General features: G+C 42.6%; 1 protein-coding gene across 2 annotated transcripts in view; it reads left to right on the forward strand.

Moving 5' to 3' along the window:
* Positions 1–4,511: 4,511 nt before the first annotated feature.
* The window catches only part of eya1 (EYA transcriptional coactivator and phosphatase 1), a 33,443-nt gene continuing 18,771 nt past the window's right edge, over positions 4,512–19,183 (forward strand). The window contains exons 1-10 of one of the 2 annotated variants that reach the window (XM_080050401.1): positions 4,512–4,573; positions 6,278–6,405; positions 7,013–7,078; positions 8,510–8,587; positions 10,526–10,592; positions 10,961–11,106; positions 12,027–12,149; positions 16,942–17,024; positions 17,585–17,771; positions 18,540–18,682. In XM_080050401.1, coding sequence (XP_079906527.1) covers positions 6,282–6,405; positions 7,013–7,078; positions 8,510–8,587; positions 10,526–10,592; positions 10,961–11,106; positions 12,027–12,149; positions 16,942–17,024; positions 17,585–17,771; positions 18,540–18,682 — 1,017 coding nt within the window. In that variant the 5' untranslated portion in view covers positions 4,512–4,573; positions 6,278–6,281. Of the gene's footprint in view, positions 4,574–6,277; positions 6,406–7,012; positions 7,079–8,509; positions 8,588–10,525; positions 10,593–10,960; positions 11,107–12,011; positions 12,150–16,941; positions 17,025–17,584; positions 17,772–18,539; positions 18,683–19,183 lie in introns of those variants that run through there. The other variant, XM_080050400.1, reaches the window with a different exon arrangement.

The raw sequence follows: 19,183 nt of genomic DNA on the forward strand, positions 1-19,183 counted from the left end.
GACTCGCACACAATAACCGTATTTATCCAATTAACAGATAATGAGCAGGCTGATTCGGGGCTGTTTACACTGTGTATTTGCCTCATATGCAATAAAGAGATCAGGGTCTCCCCTAGCCCCGTGCTGTGGAGCTCCATGCATGTGTAGCAGCAGTGTGTACACGCAGGAGTGGTTGGCGGCGGTGATGGTGGCATTGTTTGCCCAAGGCCTGATGCCTTTGCCGTATAGCTGTGTGTGTGTCGCCGGGGCTAGCCCTTGTCCTCCCCTCTCAGAGAGGAGATTGAAAATGCTGAAAGACACAGAGGGCTAATTGATCCAGCCTCGCTGATCCAGCTATTTGTGAGGAAGAGAGAGATAGGCGGGGGAGAGACAGAAGGAAATAGGGGACCTCCTATTAAGTAGCCCATTGTGGGTGATTAGTGGTCAGGGGTTGTTTACTAAATACTATGGGGTGTTATTTTGTTAACACGCCATTGTTTGGATCTGGAATATGTGGCTGAAAGAACAGGAAATTAGGTTGAAAGACTTCTGTTGATTGCCATTACAGGTCCTCAATCACTAATACATACTTGTGTGTTTGGAAATGGCTATATGTTTACACGGTAAAGTGATAATGAGGAAGCCGCTGAGTTGAAAGTGTAATCAGAAATTGTTATTCATATGGATTGTATTTTCCTGCGTGGATTAAAGTGTGTTAACATAACAGTGGGCTGTCTCAGATGTTGGGGGAATGACAATGACCAGCCACAAGCATTAAAGTGGTATAATCGCTATGATTTGTCACTGGTCTTTCTTTCATCTGTGTGTGTAAAGCCCCTCATCCTGCGGTGGTCACGCTGGTGGGCAGGTTGTGATAAAATGTGCACTTTAAAACTTGTTTGATGGCTCCTCAAAGGCATACTGGCCTTCTGGAAATCATTTTGAAGGTTGAAGAGCGCAGTATTAACAGATTTAATGTAGCTATTGAGCGAATTGCTGGAGCGCCATGTCAGATTGGACCAAATGAGAGAGACAAATTGCACACCAACAATCAGCACATCTGTTAATAATTGCGCTTTTAATTACAGAAAAGTAAAACATTTGTAAATTACGTGAGGCACCGTTTAGTCTTATAATTTGACGCCACAATTTATATCATCCTCTCATTTACAGACCATTACTGTACATGAATATAAATAAATGTTCATGAAATGTGAAACAGTAAAAAATAAAAATAAGCGATATTTCACTTTAATTTTGAAAGTTTTGGGATTAAACATGTATTTTTAATAAGTGTTCCAATGCTTGCATTTAAAAAACAAAAACAAAAATATCTCAGAAAAAATGCTTAGTTTTAAATGCCTTCATATTTAAAAAAAAATTACACAACCATATAGTTTCAAATGTCCCATCTATTTTATCAAAACATTTACAGTACTAGTCTTATCTAAAAAAAAATAACTTTTGTGGATGACAAACACCCAGCTTTTTAATGTAGCATTTGATGGCAGCCGTCATTTTTTTCGGCCACGTACAGAGAGACAAGTGAAGTGTAGCATTTTGTAAACTGTGCCTAATTCCACTCACATCTGTGTCCAATTGTTGTCTGCATCTACATTCTTTGAGAGTGGATTTATTTTTCCTGGGCCACCATGTGGATTCAGCTGACCAGCTTAAGTGGGGGATTAGTTGTTTTAAAGTTAGATTTTGATTAAAGCATTGTTTTTCAAAAAAAATTGTAACTCACAACACATGGCTTACATAGACTGTACAATTCAAAGGACTATCTATATGGACTATATCCCCTATGCAATTCATATCTATTTAGGGTGACACAGTGGAGAGTCGACATAAACAAAGAATAGTCACTAAGAAATATTTTTAATGTTATATTTGCTTTGATCATTATTATTTGCAACAGTGAAATTTAACATGTGAAAATACTTCTTAAACAAATGTGTATAACATATTGCATGTGAAGCTGGTCAATCTTGGTTAAAGAATTATAAGAGAATATTATTATAAAGAAATAATATTTAGCAAAGGTGAAGAAAGGATTTGTGCCGGGTCAGACAGCCTCCATGCTGAGATGATCTATGCTAAAAGCTTGGCAGTGGCTATGTTTACTTTTGGTAACGCAGGTCTTGAAATAAGTAAAGCGGAAAAAAAAGGGGGCCAGCAAACAACCGCAAGTGAAGCGTGTTGTGGCACTTCTTCTTTCCTTTTTTCTCTCTTGATGACACTTCCAGTGGTTCATCTGCCCTGGCTTTGTTCTTGTTAGCTTCAAAGACCTGGCAGTTCAGGTTGAACTACGAAGCACATCAAAGATGCTGAATGTAGACCTTTTTTCTTTAAACAATAAATATTTAGCGGCACAGAAGAAAGGCTTGTTTTTGCTTTTACATCCCTTTCCCCCCTCCCCCTTTCTTCTCTCTCTCTCTCTCTCTCTCTCTCTCTCTCTCTCTCTCTCTCTCTCTCTCTCTCTCTCTCTATTCACCTGGCCGCTTTCACCTGCTGGCAAAGGCTGAGACACCAGCATGGTAATGGGTTCATTGGCCTTCACTACTGAATAGAGAAACCAGCCACCACACACACACACTATACCACATCACTCCACCACAACACACTCTCTCCACAACTTCCCCCACCTCTGTGATCGCTGTTAATGCTCTGTGGCAAAATGTGTTTCTCTTTCGTCTTTATGGCTTTCACCCTCCGTGGACTTTCTCTTCCATTTATATTGTTTGTTTTTAGTTGTATTTATTTTTTATATCATACATACACTGCATTTTTTCAGGATTGGGAAATGCCAGGAGGAGGCACTGCTGATGTCCGTAGCCTCTAATGTGAGAATGAAATATAATGGGTTTCTTGCTAAGATGGCTGTACCACAAGCAGTTGGAGAGTAGGCACATTGTAAGGCTTGAATGGTATTCATGAAGGCTTTGCCTTGGTGTGAAGAGCAAAGCCTGTTGAAAAAAAAACTGAAGACCATGCAGCTCAGGTTACCCTGGCTCATGTAAACAGTCAGCCATTAAATATCATGCCAGTATTCTTAAAAAATAGAAAATATTTGCATTTCTTTTTCCCTTTTCCTGACCAGTTGAATACCTTTGACCCTTTTTGGACCCTGTATTCCCATGGTGGGCTGGAGTCAGGTCTAATATAGTGTTATAGCCACGCAAGTATATGGCTCCGCTTGATGTTTGGAGAGAGAAGAGCATAGCGGGAGTGGACAGCAAAATGTAACTGTCAGCTAAAGGAGAGTAATAGAGGCATTCGTAGCGTCATAGGAAACATATGTGGCTCCATATGTTCTCCGTGTTCTTGTTTTCAGTCTCGTTCATTGTCTGAGATGCACCACTGATCTGGGGCCTCTAAAGTGCCCTGCGTGTGGGTGTGTGTGTGTGTGTGTGTGTGTGTGTGTGTGTGTGTGTGTGTGTGTGTGTGTGTGTGTGTGTGTGTGTGTGTGTGTGCGCGCGTATGTGCGTGTGTGTGTGTGTGTGTGTGCGCGCGCGTATGTGCATGAGTGTGTGCGTGCATTTGCACCATGGATCCTGGGGCCTCTGAAGTGCCCTGTGCATAAGTGTGTGTGTACACATGCAGACACACAGAGGCATGAGTTATGTTTCTCTTCTTGTGCTAAAGAAAAAGTGAGTTGCTACAGAGAAAGAGAAGATTTACATAAATGTCAGTGTGAGTGTAAATATATGTATTTATATTTATTTTATTTTCTCTCTTTGTATATTGTGAGTAAAGGTGTGTTTGTGTGTGTGTGTGTGTGTGTGTGTGTGTGTGTGTGTGTGTGTGTTTCTGTGGGCTGCTGTGGCACAGGCCCCAGGCTGGGGCAGGCCCGCGGGAAGCAGCCCTGACGGTCATTAGGAGCTGTCAGTACGCCGGGGAGGGGGGATTGCTGATAAATTTCAGATAGTGTCAATTGCAGATGAAAGATCTGCTGAAGATGCTAGGGGTGTCACGCTTGACTTGCCTCCGCTCAACAAGTCCCATCTTCCCTTTGCAAGCGGCAGGCTACCTCAAGCGGGGAAGTGGTGCAGGCTCTGCTGCTCCTGCTCTCTCTCCCCTCCACCCCCAAACCCCTCACCCCTTCTCTGCCTACCTTCACTCCTTCAGCCCCCCCCCCCCTTCCTGCTTACCTTGGCTAAGCCGCTTTGCATGTTGATTGGGGGAGGGCTAATCCAGTTTGCAGCTGTCGTAGACCAATGATGAATCACCTTTCCGTCATTTGGCTAGCGCTGCTCCCCTTTGCTCGGCGGAGGGAGAGGGGAGGACCTGGAAGGAGGAAACAACAGTGGAGTCTAGGGCTGCGGCTCGGAGAGAGACAATGTGCGCCTCTGTTCCCCCCGCTGCTGCTGCTAGCCCTCCTCTTAGCTTCCCATTATGCAGCAGAATAACAATAATGTTTTCTCAGACAAGCCTTTTTGTGTCACCGATGGCTCTGGACTGTGACATCTAGCCGCAATAACAAGGAGTGACATTGTTTTCTGCTGGTGGTGCAGGTGGAGGCAGAATACAGGAGAGAGGAAAAAGAGGGAGTGAGGTTTTGGGAGAGGACTCAAAGCCATCTATGGTCCAGGTAAGAGCACAGTTGAGCCAGTGCCAGCAGCAGCATCAGAAAAGTGTAGCTCCTCTCTGAGTGCGTGGCATCTGAGATTAACTTCTGCTAAACAACAAGCTTCAGTTTATCACAGCCTGCTGTCTGGTGTGAATGGAGATAGTGAATTTTTTTTTTCTTAGCCTTCAGTTGACAAGAAAAAAGGATGGAGTAGTGAGTCAGAGTGTGACATGTAAAAATAGGGATTGTTTATTCAGAAAAAAACTTAATGTGTAAATCTTTGTACCTCTGTGCTGTTGTATGCTTGGAGGCTGTGATATTCTTAGTGGAAAAGTAATTGAATTTACATCTGGGACAAGGACAATGCAGCTTCCATTATTAGAGTATGTGTGACTTCGACTTTTGTAGCATTGTTTTTCATTATCACTCTTGGTCTTTTTGGTTCTTAATACAGTGGTCAAAAATGTGCTTATTTTCCATTATTAATTCAATTGGACTTGAACCACAAGAAAGTACATTATTAGCCAAGCTATATTGCAAAGTATCATAATATCACAACATTATAATATTATCTTGAACAGACTAAATGCGTATCATAATTTCATCTTTTTATCTTGTTATTCTGGTTTCTTCGGGCCATCTGATAGCACTCAGGCTACTCACAGTTTGCTTGAGCATTTATCTTTGTGGCCTTGCGTAAAAAGGCCAATGTGTATCGATAGCAGCAGAGATACCCAGAACCCTGGAATATAATTGGACATGACAGTATAATGCACAAAACATTTTGTCCTAATTTCATTAACTTACTGTTTGCAATGGGGGAGCAGTGGCAGTGACAAATAGCGTCTAGAGTTTGTGGCCGTTTTTTTCAAATCACTCGTGCCTCCTCCTTTCTGCTCTATTGTCTTTTATGCGCTCAAATCCTTTGAGCGCACAAATGAGAAGATAGAATAATGTTTTCAGTGGCGTGGTCTTTTGTATAAACACAGAAACAATTAAGGAGCTTGCCAGAGCAAACACATGCCTCATGAGCTTCTCATCTGCCCATCGCTGAGGCATGGGCCCTTATAATCAAGCAGAGTGCTGCACTTTTAACAGGCACATTAACCATTGCCTCAAACCAGCAAAACATCTGTTAACGGTCTTAGATACCGCACACAAAACTATATACACTTAAGGCCATTTTTGATGTAAGATACTTCAGCGTAAATCGACAGTAAACACTTTGCGTTAACGTCATGTGAAACAGGGACTTGCAGTGAGATCTTTGTAATGAGAGGAAATCCAAACCCTCCTCTCAAAATGTTTACTATTCATTTCATAGCTCGCCGTTCCTGTCCTCTGTTTTTCTTTGTGCATATGTGAAAGTGTTTGTTTGTGTTTTTGCCATCGCATTAAATGTCTTTATTTAAAATAGAATTTAAATGATCCCATCTCCCCATGCAAGGTAGCCATTACAAAAACTACAGTGAATTGTAGATTTAAAATATTATTTGAATTGAGTCTTTTTTGTTTTACTTAGCAAATAATTTATAATACTTTTTATAAGACATCTCTACCTTCTGTCATGATCACCATTTTATTAACCTAAATCTGGACAGCTGGATTGCTGAATATTGTGCACACTGCATTGCGTATCAGAGCTTCCCTGAAACCAGAGTGATATGTGTAATTTGATTTGGTGTGCGTGTGTGTGTGTGCGTGTGTGTGTGCGTGTCTTGTCAGGTCTATGGAAATGCAGGATCTAGCCAGTCCTCACAGCCGAGTAAGTGGAAGCAGTGAATCTCCTAATGGTCCCAACCTCGACAACTCCCACATCAATAACAATTCCATGACACCCAATGGCACTGAAGGTATGTGTGTGGTGCTGGTGCTCTGCAATTGCTCTCCCTTGTATTCTAAATTTAAAAAATAGGGATGAGAATGGTGAAAAAAAACTGTTAAGGTGTTAACACATAAAAAGTGTTAAGGGTGAATTATGAATTTCCCCCCCTCCCCAGAAATATAGTAATAAACAGCCAGGAAAACATAAGAGAGAATGCACTTCATATTCAAATTATTTCGGACCCTACAAAAACTTTTTGCTGCCCTATTGCAATTCAGTGCAGCTAGTAGTTGTTTTCCAACGTCTATTTAGCTGTTTATTTTAGTAGCCATGTAATTATTCAAAGCTCACAGTATGGAAATGATGGAGTTTTGCATGAGGCCTCTACTGTACGTATAGTTATTTACTCAGGTGATTCGCCTTTGCTTAAATCTGAGCCTTTGTTTAGTGAAGCAGTCTACCCCATGTCACAAATCAACACGAGAGTTTTGAACCTACCCTGTCACTCAATCATCAGGTTAATCTGTGCTTGGAGCGCAAGGTTTCTTTCTTTCTTTGAATGTATTAAAGAGACAGGAGCGTGGATAAGGTGCAGACTGTCATGTGTCCTTTTTGCCACTCTGTCTTTCCTATAGGTGATAACATCACAATGCTTACCACTGCAGACTGGTTGTTAGGTTCTAACTCACAGTCCGCTGCAGGTTTGTCTATACTCTTTGGACACAATGAAAGGACAATACTTGGTGTTTCCCCCCCCCTCCCCAAACTCAACTGAAAGCACTCTTTGTTGTTTACCTTTTTGAAACAAAGGCCTGATTATTTATCCCCCCCCCAAGAAAATCCACTATTATATTAGCTGAAAAAATTATAGTTGCCTCAACTATTGTGCCTTTCATTCAGAAACTTGTTGACATTTTCTGTAATTGTTGTGATATTCTGTTTTTAAGCATGGTTTGACACCCACTGGATTTGAGTCCATTGGTAATGAATGGTCAGATTGTGAACGTGCATACTGTGCATTTTGTTTTCATTTTGGATGTTCCACGCTGTTTCCAGAATACAGCGTGTGTTATTGTGGGCTCTGTGTGAGTGTGTGTGTGTGCTGGTTTGTGCATGCACCTTATCGCTATATTTTCTTCCATCGGTGTGTTCCAAAGAATTGTGTCCCGTCAACATGTGTTTTTGCACAGAACTAGCAGAACGGAAACATGTAAAACATGACAGCAAGCGGCTTCTTCAGCCATGAGGGATTCCACCGTGCATGACTCCCTTGCCCACATTGTCAATTTGTTTTGCCAAAAAAAAGGAGAGAAAGCGAGAGAAAAAAAAACTCCTCCAGCTAGCCTGAAGTGAAATGGATTGATTTCAAAGGTTCCCGAGCTGTCAGAAAGCTGTGAAATTGTCTTTGTAGATCTATCGCTGAGCTGTATAATGGAGCCAAGGTCAAACAGCGTTCGTTACACTCCTAAAAAGATTTTATACACCATACATTTACTTGACATTTCAATTGTACATCCCTGCGGAGAGTTTTTTGTCTGTACTTTATCATTAAATGTAAATAGTAACATGAGACCTTAAATGTGAAAGATTTTTTTGCTTAGCTGCATTGAATGTAGGCTACTGTCAAATTAAAGTTTGATTTATTTCACTCTTGCAAAAAAAAGTTAAATGTATTTAAAAAATTAAATCCACAAGGTTTCCACATTTCTAAATGTTAAAGGCTTTTCTCCTGGATGAAGAAATCCAGGATCCGTGATCACATCCCTCATTCTATTTTAGCATCCGACTATATCATCAAAAAGAATTGGAGATTAGAATAAAGATTTTAATAAGAATAGCTTTAAAACATTAGAACTCATACAGATGAGATGTGTAAATAATTCATTCACATTCTCTGACATTATTTTAAACACTGTTCAAATGTTCTAAAATAATCTCCCTCCTCCTTGTGCAGCTCTGTTTTCATTTTACACTGCTTAACTTTTTGCTTTATTTTCAAAACATAATTTTGTGAATGTGAAAATCTGAAAGCCTGAGGTTGTTCGACATGAATCTGATCACTTTTTTATTTGTATTTTCTTTCCAGACTTGACTTGGTGCATTTGGTGACAATGTGGCTTCTTTGTTTGCAGTTAAAACCGAACCAATGAGCAACAGCGAAAACGCCACCTCGGTAGCAGACACCTCTCTAGACAGCTTCTCAGGATCAGGTGAGGTTAGAGGTGGGGAGGACTGTGTGTGTGTGTGTGTGTGTGTGTGTGTGTGTGTGTGTGTGTGTGTGTGTGTGTGTGTGTGTGTGTGTGTGTGTGTGTGTATGTGTGTGTCTGTCTGTGTGTGTGTGTGTGTCTGCGTGTGTGTGTGTGTGTGTGTCTGCGTGTGTGTTGCTGCGTGTGTGTGGCTGTGCGTGTGTGCGCACTCATGTGTCTCCCTCTGTCTATCTCGCTCTCACAAACACACACAGCTGCAGAACTGATTAGTGAGAGATGAGCCTAGAGATGGGTGACTGATAAGCCGGGCCCCAGGAAGTATCCCTTGAGCTAAAACACCAATAGTGTGTGTGTGTGTGTGTGTGTGTGTGTGTGTGTGTGTGTGTGTGTGTGTGTGTGTGTGTGTGTGTGTGTGTGTGTGTGTGTGTGTGTGTGTGTGTGTGTGTGTGTGTGTGTGTATGTGTGTGTGTGTGTGTGTATATGTGTGTGTGTGTGTGTTTGTGTTCCCATGCCAGTGAGGACTGAATTATGACCTGTAATGCACTGTGCCTGTCTGTCCAGTGGAGTGACATGGCGTTCCAGTTGCTCTCCCTCTCCACGGGCTGTTACCCTATCGCCCTGTCCGTACCAGGGTTTTCACACCCTACTCTCGGCAAAGGAACATCACACACACATGCACATAAACACACACACAGGGGGCCTATTGAAATAAAACCAATACCTCAAAGTATAACGACTTTATTAGGAAGTGAAAAATAAATAATCCCCAATGTGATAATTTTGTAGTTTATTTAATTTTGTCCACCCTCACCAGTATCTATGTCAACCTGCAGCCCTCTCTTATATTTTCTGTAAACTTGAATTAACAGTCCTGAATCCGGCTGTGCATACTAGTATTATCTTGCAGCTAATTTACCTGTGTTTCCTTAACTGTTTAACTAAGTACTTGATACTTACCGCCACAAAGCGCATAAATCACTGCGATGTCTTTGACAATATTAATGAAATGTAGTAATCGTACACCCCATATCCTCCACGGGGAAAACCAAAGCTCCGTTCAGAAGAGCAGGTTTTGTCCAGTGGCAGGTGCTGCTGATGTGGGAAAAGTGTTCAATATTAATAACGTGTGTGAGGGGTTACAGCATACAGTTACATACAGTTAGTGCTCCCCCGCAACCAAATCCCTTATTTTACACGTCACAATCAATTAGACAGATGTTTCAAAACGGTGCCACACTGCAGTTAAATGCCAGTAATGCGACAGAACTGTTCTTTGATTTTTACTTACTCCTGTTTTGTTTTTTTTAGATACATTTTCAATGGATTATGCCAACTATTTAGCACTATTTTTCAAGATTGGTATTTTGAATTTTGGAAGCGAAACCTGCAGCTCACATTTCACATAACACAAACCTAAATTCAAATTACATTTTTTTAAGAGTTTAGTTGATGTGTTACTGTAAAAAAACACTTTAAAATAATGTGTGTGTGAGTTATTTGTGGCTGAACATTGAAAACAGTGCAAGCAAAAAGTATTTCTCTTAAGGCAGGACTGATTATGCAGTAGCACTCATTACCTGCGATCAGTAATGTCACTTCCAATGTGGTTGTGGCTTGAAAGGCCCAAGGAAACTGAAGCTCCGAGACTGAATCAGAATGTCCGCCGTGTGTGTTTACACCAGCAGTCGCCATAGCAGCCCAGAAGTATCTCAGAGATACAGATGTCTGCGGAAAAAATCCAGATGTTCTTACCTGATTATTTTACTTCATTATTGCTCTCCGATTTTTCAACCTTAAATAAGGTTACAGAAATAAATAGAGTAATGCAATGTAATGACTGTTTCTGTGGAATCCAGAAGTTCTGTTGGCAAAAGATAATATTTACCTTATTTCTTAATGTTTAAGTATGTGCTTGCCTCTTTTCTTTTTAACTCTCCTCAGCCATTGGAACCAGTGGCTACAGCCCAAGACAAACTCACCAGTTCTCTCCACAGATTTACCCTTCCAAGTAAGGCTTCTTTTATTTTTCTTTAAAAAATAAGCAGCATCCAACTTAATTTGGATCTTTAATTAGATCCTTCTGCCGGATCAGCTGGCTTTGTTTTCCTGGATGTCTGCAGCTTGCGCATTCTGAAATGTGTTGTAAATATTATCTTGCAAAGGTTTCCTTTGCCATTTATTGGTCTTTCACGATATATATGAGCTGTGCGATGCTATCTGTTTCACAGCTTAGCTCAGTGTTTAAATGAAGTAGCATAATCACAAGGAATTTGTCAGTTAGCAAGGTTTGCGTTATTGTTTTTGGGGCTAAAACCTGGTCCCCTTTCTTTCTGCCTTCCTTTCTCACGTTTGTCTTTTTTTTTTTTTTTTAAACAGCAGAACATATCCGCATATTCTTCCTACCCCTTCATCCCAAAATATGGCTGCGTATGGGCAGACGCAGTACACCACAGGAATGCAGCAGGCTGCAGCTTATGCTAGCTACCCCCAGCCTGGCCAGTCCTATGGTATCCCGGCCTATGGTAAGATTCCTCTTGCGCACATCATCACTTCCTCTTGTCTATCTCAAACAAAATGCATGTTAACAGTGTTAATGTTCTTTACACTGTATGCATGCAAAGTGGAACAGAAATCTACAAGTAAATATTTTTCCTTCCCAGAGGTTAGGGCCTAGCCCTTGCTCATAACAAACCATGTTCCCCAAATTCCTCCAAAAAAGCCAGAGCAGCAGAGTACTGAGTTGTAGTCTGGTGCCTGCACATTCTCATTCATTGCAATAGAACAGAATTTGCTTGTCAAGCTGTTCAGATGGATCTGAAAGATTACTGATAGAAATCTCAAAACAAAAACTGTTTTACTTTGGCATCGCAAGAGAAAGCGCAGAGTACATGGCCCACTCAAGGCTTTATTTGTCCAAAGTCTTTAGAGTGTTTTGACCCCAAAAGACTCTCCAATATGTGGAGGAATTTTCACTGTTTATTTGAATGGAGTCCTGCAACCTACCGCTGCATAGAAACTACACCGTGGCTGATTCAATGTAAGCAGTGGCCAGTTAAACTCTGTCACAAACACAAGCAGAATGTTATATTAGATTTTTCACAAGATGACCTATCTCGGACGAAAATAACATTAATACTAATGATAACATGAAATCAAACAATCCTAACATGTGTTTTTTGTTTTCTTTGCCACATACACAACTCGTTTGCAGTGAGACTAAACCCAGTGCAAGATAATATTTCCAAACAACTGATGATCGTGAAAATCTTTAATCAGACAATCAGCGCTGCTCGTCCTTTGTGATTAGTGTGTTGTGCTATAACAGACATCGGGCTGGGTCCCTTTTGCTGTGTCCAGTGTAATGTTAAACCTGTGTGTGGACTCGTGTCTGTGCATCAAACCGATCTGGTGTCACTAACTGATTTAGGTCCATTGTGGGCAGGCATAAAGACGGAGGGGGGTCTGAGCCAGTCCCAATCGCCGGGACAGACGGGCTTCCTAAGCTACAGCTCCGGCTTCACCACGCCACAGACAGGACAGGCCCCCTACAGTTACCAGATGCAGGGTGAGGACATCTTTTTGAAATCCTTCATCCTTCCTCCTTTCTCTTTACAACTTCACTTCGTCAGTTCTGGTTGTTTTAAAACAGTGACGGTGCAGCGTCGGTGAGATGCCACGTCTTCAACGGTTGTAACAACAACAAAAAGCTGTTGCCAAAAGCAGATTTTGATTCACAAACAATCTAAAAAGAATATGGTGGGAAAGTGGTCGATGGTGTGTTTTTTCTCTCGGTTATATTCTCCACATCTGTCTTTTGTGGCAGTACTCGTCTACTCTATCCTCTTTTTTAAAATATTATTTAGCCATCATCACGTCTCGTTTCAGTTGCTCTGCCATGTGTTCCGTCTGCTCAGCCCATCCAAATAAGGTTTATTGTACTCCTTTTAAAAAAGATTAGAGAGAGAAAGGTCTCTGTCCCTGATTTAATAGCGTGCAGAGCCAGACTGATTCACAACACGGCCCTCTCTCTCACCCCGAAAAGATGGGTGAATCCCGGCGGTCGCTATGTGCAGCCACAGCGGCTGCTGCCTCCCTCTCCTCTCCTCTTAAAAGAATCAACACAGATGGGAAAAAAAATGGCAGGCACTTAGGAGGCACCAGCCATGTCGCTCCCCACTCCCCAGCCTTTGTTTTCTCTCTCCCTGTGATCATATTTGTATTTGTTTAAGAGCTGAGACCGTCCAGATTTATGGCCTTGAAAGCGATAAAGATGAGTTGTAGTGCGCCCTGCCTGCACTCCCCCTGTTTTTCTCTCTCTCTCTCTCTCTCTCTCTCTCTCTCTCTCTCTCTCTCTCTCTCTTTCTTGCAGTCTGTTTAAAAGAAGCGAATGCCTTCTGCAATGTAGTGTTTCTGTTACTCTCCTGTTAAAAAATGCTTGTGTTCCACCTGCGCTAGGAAAGCACAGTTTACTAACAGCTAGAGTAGTCCTCGCGCTCTCTGCATTATCTAATGTGGGACAGTAGAAACATCTCCACATGTTGTTGAAAAGCCTCCAGAGCATCTCACAATAAATAACGCCAGCTCAGCAGCAGATGTGGCACGGGGGAAGCCTCTTTTCCACGCCTCTTAACCAAATACAGTCGGCCACAGCCGGAGTTTTGCAGCGCGCAGCCGATCGCCTGAAAAAGGAGAGGCAGAGAGAGAGGGAGAGAGAGAGAGAGGAAGAAAGGGAACAAGAGGCAGAGCATGTGCAGCAGAATGCAGAAGCTGCTATCCTGCCCTTAGTGGTTTAACTCACGATGACAGTATTATGTGCCCATTCGTCTTCTAAGTATTATGCTCTTACTGTGTCTCTCTGTTTCCCGTTCGTCTGTTTCTGTCTCTCCCTGACCGTCCCCTACTATCTCTGGCTATCGGATGAACCCGCGTAACGTTAAGTGCGTTTAGTCATTGACAGCCAAGTTAGATGACAGATTGACCACTGTTGTGGCCTTGAGTTGTCTTGACTGTGGCACTGGCCCTATGCCACACCATCATCATTACTCTTTCTGGCCTATTGATCTCCCCGGGCGAGGTGCCTGAGGCCTGGGTGTCCTGACCAAAGACTCTCTTTTTTTTCTCCACATCTGATACTCCCCCTCTACGCTAGTGTCCCCGCCACCAGCCTGTGGCCAGCTGTCAAGGCGGAGGACGATTAGATTAATGTTTATGTGCTTTTGATTTTTCATGTCCGATGCCATGGAGCTTTGTGTGGGTGCTGGCACCGAGTTGCAAAGGGACACAGGCTTTTTCTGTGCGCCTGGGTTTTTGTGCAATGCCCTTCCTTGTGGCACTTTATGTGGTGCGTCTCCTGGATTGTCAGGAGATAAAAAACACTTAAATCGTCAGAGGTGTGTGAATAGATGGAGAGATTCCGCTGAGGGTGGGACTGAGCAGATGCTAATTAGGTGAATAATTGGATTGTAGTATTCTGTTCTAGTGGCAGTGCAATAGCTGAAAAGGCCAAAGTATCCCAGTTTCCCTCTTTAAAAAAAAAGAAGGAGAGCCCCATCTGGACTTGATAGCCTATTCCCAAGTGGGGCATACAAACTTCTGCTACAAATATTGTGCACTGATGATAGACATAGCCCATGGCAAAGGGGGGACTGATCAAGCAAAGCAAATGGACTTCCAATTGTGGAGCCAGAAGGCAGGAGGGAAGGCCGAGAGAGAGAGAGAGAGAGAGAGAGAGAGAGAGGAGGGGAGGGATGATGTCTGGTATTGAGTGAGTGAACTAACTGGAGCAGGACAGGGGGAGGGAGAGAAAACATGCCCCCTGGGGAACCACAAGACCCCCCCTCTTTTCTTCCCCCTACCATAACCAGCACCACCACTCCCAACAGCATGGGCTCATTCTCACCGGGCTAGCAGGGGTCCCCACAGCTTTTATGTGGCTCCTTGTTTCTCAGCGGAGCAAAGCCTCAAACCCTGCCAGTGGGGGCTTTTATGACTGTTTGAACTGCACATTAGACTCATTTGTTGTACCCTGCTCCTCCTCGTCTCATTGTTCTGTCGGACTTTCACTTGACGTTGAACTTTCTGCAGAGAACACAAAAACTTTTTTTTTTAAATTCCCCCTTCAGGCCTTAAAATATCAAACAAAACAATAAAGAAAGAGAGACAACAGTTCTGATGAGAATAACCAGTAAAGGCCAGGATGAAAACAAGGTCAAAAATAAATAAAAATGCTGTGTGTGTAACTTCTGGAAGTAGAGAGTGAGAAAAGTGCACAAATAACTAGTGTATCCTAGTAATCTTGGGAGCTCGGGATACATTTTTCCACTTTATTGTTTAGCTACAGTGCTGGGTACTAAATGACAAGGCTCAGCACTGCACTTACTAGGTCTTCTCTTCCATACGGTACCCTTCCGTGCCCCCCACCCCACTCCTCCACTCCCCCTGTTCTGAATGCTGCTTCACGTTTGTCACGGTGCGGGAGGGCCTCCCTGATGGGGCCAATGACCAGAGCATGAAAGGAACTCCCTCTGTTTGTCTCCTGGAACAAAGGTGTAATTACGCCCCCATTTAGGAACAGTACAATTATCTCCCCCCTTCGTTTTCACTCGATTTTTTCGACAACGGGAGTGATAGGTTTAAAGAAGCATTGTTTTAAAGAATGACATGGCAGTGCTAATTTATGTCCCCCCTGTGGATGTACGGTCAAGTCATTTGTCCTTGTACAAACAAGAAAAGAGTGATCAAGCCGAACTGAAAGAAATGCCATGACACTCTGGTTCCATTTCAGCCTTTCAACTACATTATTTTAATTCAATCCTTAAAACTCAAGCCTCTGTTACTGAAAAGTACAAGATCAACAAACCGCGCAAATAATTACTGCCCTTATTATTTTTATATATATGTGGTTAAGTATTGGCATGCAGACTAATGTACATACACCCAGCTGCACAAATAATCATATAATAATTGCAATCCCGGTTTTGGCCTTCAAAGTTAATTTTATCCAGAGTGGATGCAATATCTATGCTATTCAGAGTGCCTATTCTAACGGATCATATCAAACGCATCCGACTCGCAGCTGAATCCTCTGATCAATCCCAGGCTTTTGCTTTGAGCACTTTGTGATTAACTGCTCTTTATGAATGTGGTTGTTGCTACAGGCAGTGGGAATATTCAATCCGTAGGCAACCTGTTTGACTGGATTTAAGGGGATATGTTTTACTTTGTTGCATGTAGTGATGCATTATAAGTTGAATAAAAGTTTTAACAGTAAGATTTGAGAAGAACTTGTTTCAATTTGGAGTGACTTTATATATGACCGACACTAATCTTTTCATAGATTTATGGAGCAAAATATACAAACTTTGCCTTTTTGTCAAATAATTTTTTTTTACTGGAATACAACGTTTGTTTTCAAATATTTAAAGACATTGAATGAGCTAAATGATTGGGATCATTTAATCTATATTTTACGTAGCTCTCTCTAAATTGCTCTCTTTGTCATCATGCTAACTCTTTGCCAGTCCTTCTTGATCCCTTAAAGCAGCCCCCCCCCCTGCTGTTCCCTTGCCTGACATGACAGTACAGGTGGATGGCCACTGAAGAGAGAAGCCGTGCCCCCGGGGGGCTGCCGCCACTGCTCCCTCTCCTCTATAACTCATGTCATGTGTATTATTAAGCCATTAGATGCTATCAACCCCCTTTTGAATGATTTAATTACCCGGGAGGACCCTCCTTTCCAGCAAGTGAAAAGAAGAGCATACATATTCATTGTGGCTGGATGTCAGCAGCAAATCGACCCCCCCCCCCCACCACCACCACCACCCCACCCCTAGTGCTTCTCACTCCGACCTCAGCCCTCCTTCCATATACATCTCTGTCTCACTGCACTGCACATGCACACACACACACACACACACACACACACACCCTCTGCACCCTCATGCTTCTATCCCTACCTTTTCCCACCCACCCCTTTTCACCCTTGGGTAGCTCGCACACAACAGTCTCCTGTGTTCGTCACATTGTGCGGGCTCGGACAGCTTCTTTTTTCGAAGCAGTTTCTGCGCCCCCGCCCCCCCTGTCATTCATCAGGCCCGATCCAATCACTGATAAGGAAGGAAGAGGAGAAAGATAAGGCCAGTGTTGGGAGCGCTCCCTCAGGCCTCCCCTCTGTTCACTGCCTCAAATAGTTGTTTCACAAAAGACTGCCCCCCCCAACAATGTGCCATTTCATTTCTGTCACTGCATTGTTGGCAGTACTGCAGATTTAATAATGTGTCTTTTGGTGTAAAAAAAATATGTATACTATATAATATGTCGTATACATAACTCAAAGGTTCTATTCTTTTTCCCCACAGGTAGTACTTTCACAACAACGTCGGGATTGTACCCAGGGAACAACTCCCTGACAAACTCCACCGGATTCAACAGCACACAACAGGTAGCTGCCCAGTGCTTTCCCTTCTGCTCATTCTATTCTTGCTAGCAGATTATATAAATCTGAATCGCAGACATTTTTCCCAACCTGGAAATCTTTATGAAACATGCATACCCAATATGTTACATTTCAGCCGTGACACATTCAAACATAAATCACTCGGGATGTTAAAAGCTTTTGTAGGCTGGATTATCTAATGTGTGCCTCCTGCAACACAAATGTATTATGCCACAAAGTAAAAGGGGAGAGGAAGAAAAAAAACACAAAAAAAAACAAGACAGATCGTTGTCCAGATGTAGGACAGAAAAGACATGTGTTTGCATTTATATTTTGGAATCTGCACTGTAAAGTAGCAACACTGGTGCGGGGCATATCTCACGTTACTCTGCCAAACCTTCTTCAACTCTGCTACCCTTTTGTCTCACTTTTGCGTTGCCTCCACCTTTTTTGATCTAAATCTTAGACCACATTGTACATAACATTTCTTTATCTCGGGTTTTTCTCCACTTCTTGTTGCCATATCTTTTTAACGTTTCCGTTTTACTCTTTTTTCTCTCAAACAGGACTACCCCAGTTATCCAAGCTTTGGCCAGGGGCAGTATGCTCAGTATTACAACAGCTCGCCCTACACTTCACCCTACATGACAAGTAACAACACCAGCCCCAGCACGCCCTCCACCACCACAACATACACCCTGTCGGAGCCACCCACTGGCATCACCAGCCAGCCCCTCACAGAGAACCCTGCAGGTAAGAGTCAAACCACAGGCAGCGTAAGGTTGTCTCGTGTGTGTGTGTGTAACCTGAATATCAGAGGTTTGATCCCTGCTAAGAGCCACGTTTCTTAATTAAATCAAGAAGCAGACCACTGAAATCCCCCCCCCTCTCTTTCTGACTGGAAGTCGCTCCCTGATAAGAGATCATGAGCTAAATGCCAGAAAATCTTTACGTGCGCTAACCCAGATGCACAATGTGAATGAGAAATGTTTTTTTAGCGTTCGCATTTGGTTTACTGCAAGCAAAAGGAAAAAAGGAAGTTGAAACTGAAATCAGATGTAGAATTCCCCTCATAATTCTATGTGACATTAATGCATCATCTGGCAATAGAGCATTGATTGTATCTTTTTATAAGTCAGTTAAATGTTTATGACTGCATTTGAAATTGTCATCAATCAACACCAACGACTTCAGGCTTATATACAGTCGTCTAATTTATATAGATGACATGTTTGCTACTTTAAGTTGGCATGTAATTGTTTACCTTGGTTATTAAATCAGTATGGAGCATAATAGCTTTCAGTATATGCAGCATGTTCCTGCAGCTGAATTATGATATGTCTGTTACCTGTAGGCCCGGATGAATCACTTACAGCGTCCCAGGAAGCTGTCTGTCGTGCATCGAGACAAATTGTCACTCACGTGTCTTTGCTAAGAGCAAACAATGGCTCATCCTCGACACACGTTACTCTTCTTTTTTTTTAAACTTCTCCTTCTCTCCTTCTTTCCTTCCTTTTTCAGTGGAGTACAGTACCATCCACAGTCCATCAACCCCCATTAAAGATTCAGAATCGGATCGATTGCGCCGGGCCTCGGAAGGAAAGTCACGTGGCCGGGGAAGGAGGAACAACAACCCATCACCGCCGCCTGACTCCGACCTTGAGGTAGGGTGAAGCTCGCTACCGTGGCGACAGACAGCCTCGCCCCTGTCTGAGCCACACGGACACTAATCCACTTACTGTATGGCTTGCCACACCACCTTTAACACTTGACAGGGGCATTCATTCTTAATGATTTGATTCCTTGACTACAGATGCATTATTAAACGCATCGCGGAATACATGCCATCACGCAATGCATATCTTGTATAAAGTTCTCATGTATTGTATAACTCGTCAATAAGCAATAAGGCGAGTGAGTCAGTGAGCCATCGCTGAAGTGAATAATATATTGTAGTCATCATAGACTGGACTAACGGTGACTTAACAGAGGTAGCATTGCACCATGAGCCATATAACACTTTGATAGTGACCATATGTCAAAATAAACTCTTGGTCATTCAGAGGGGCTCTTCATTAATATGATATGAATTTGAACAAGCTTAATAGCGCCCAATATAGCACTGACATCATGGCATGTTAACATATCTAGTTAATTAGTTTGTC

Source organism: Ammodytes marinus (assembly GCF_949987685.1).
Source record: "Ammodytes marinus genome assembly, chromosome: 21".
Taxonomy (NCBI): domain Eukaryota; kingdom Metazoa; phylum Chordata; class Actinopteri; order Uranoscopiformes; family Ammodytidae; genus Ammodytes; species Ammodytes marinus.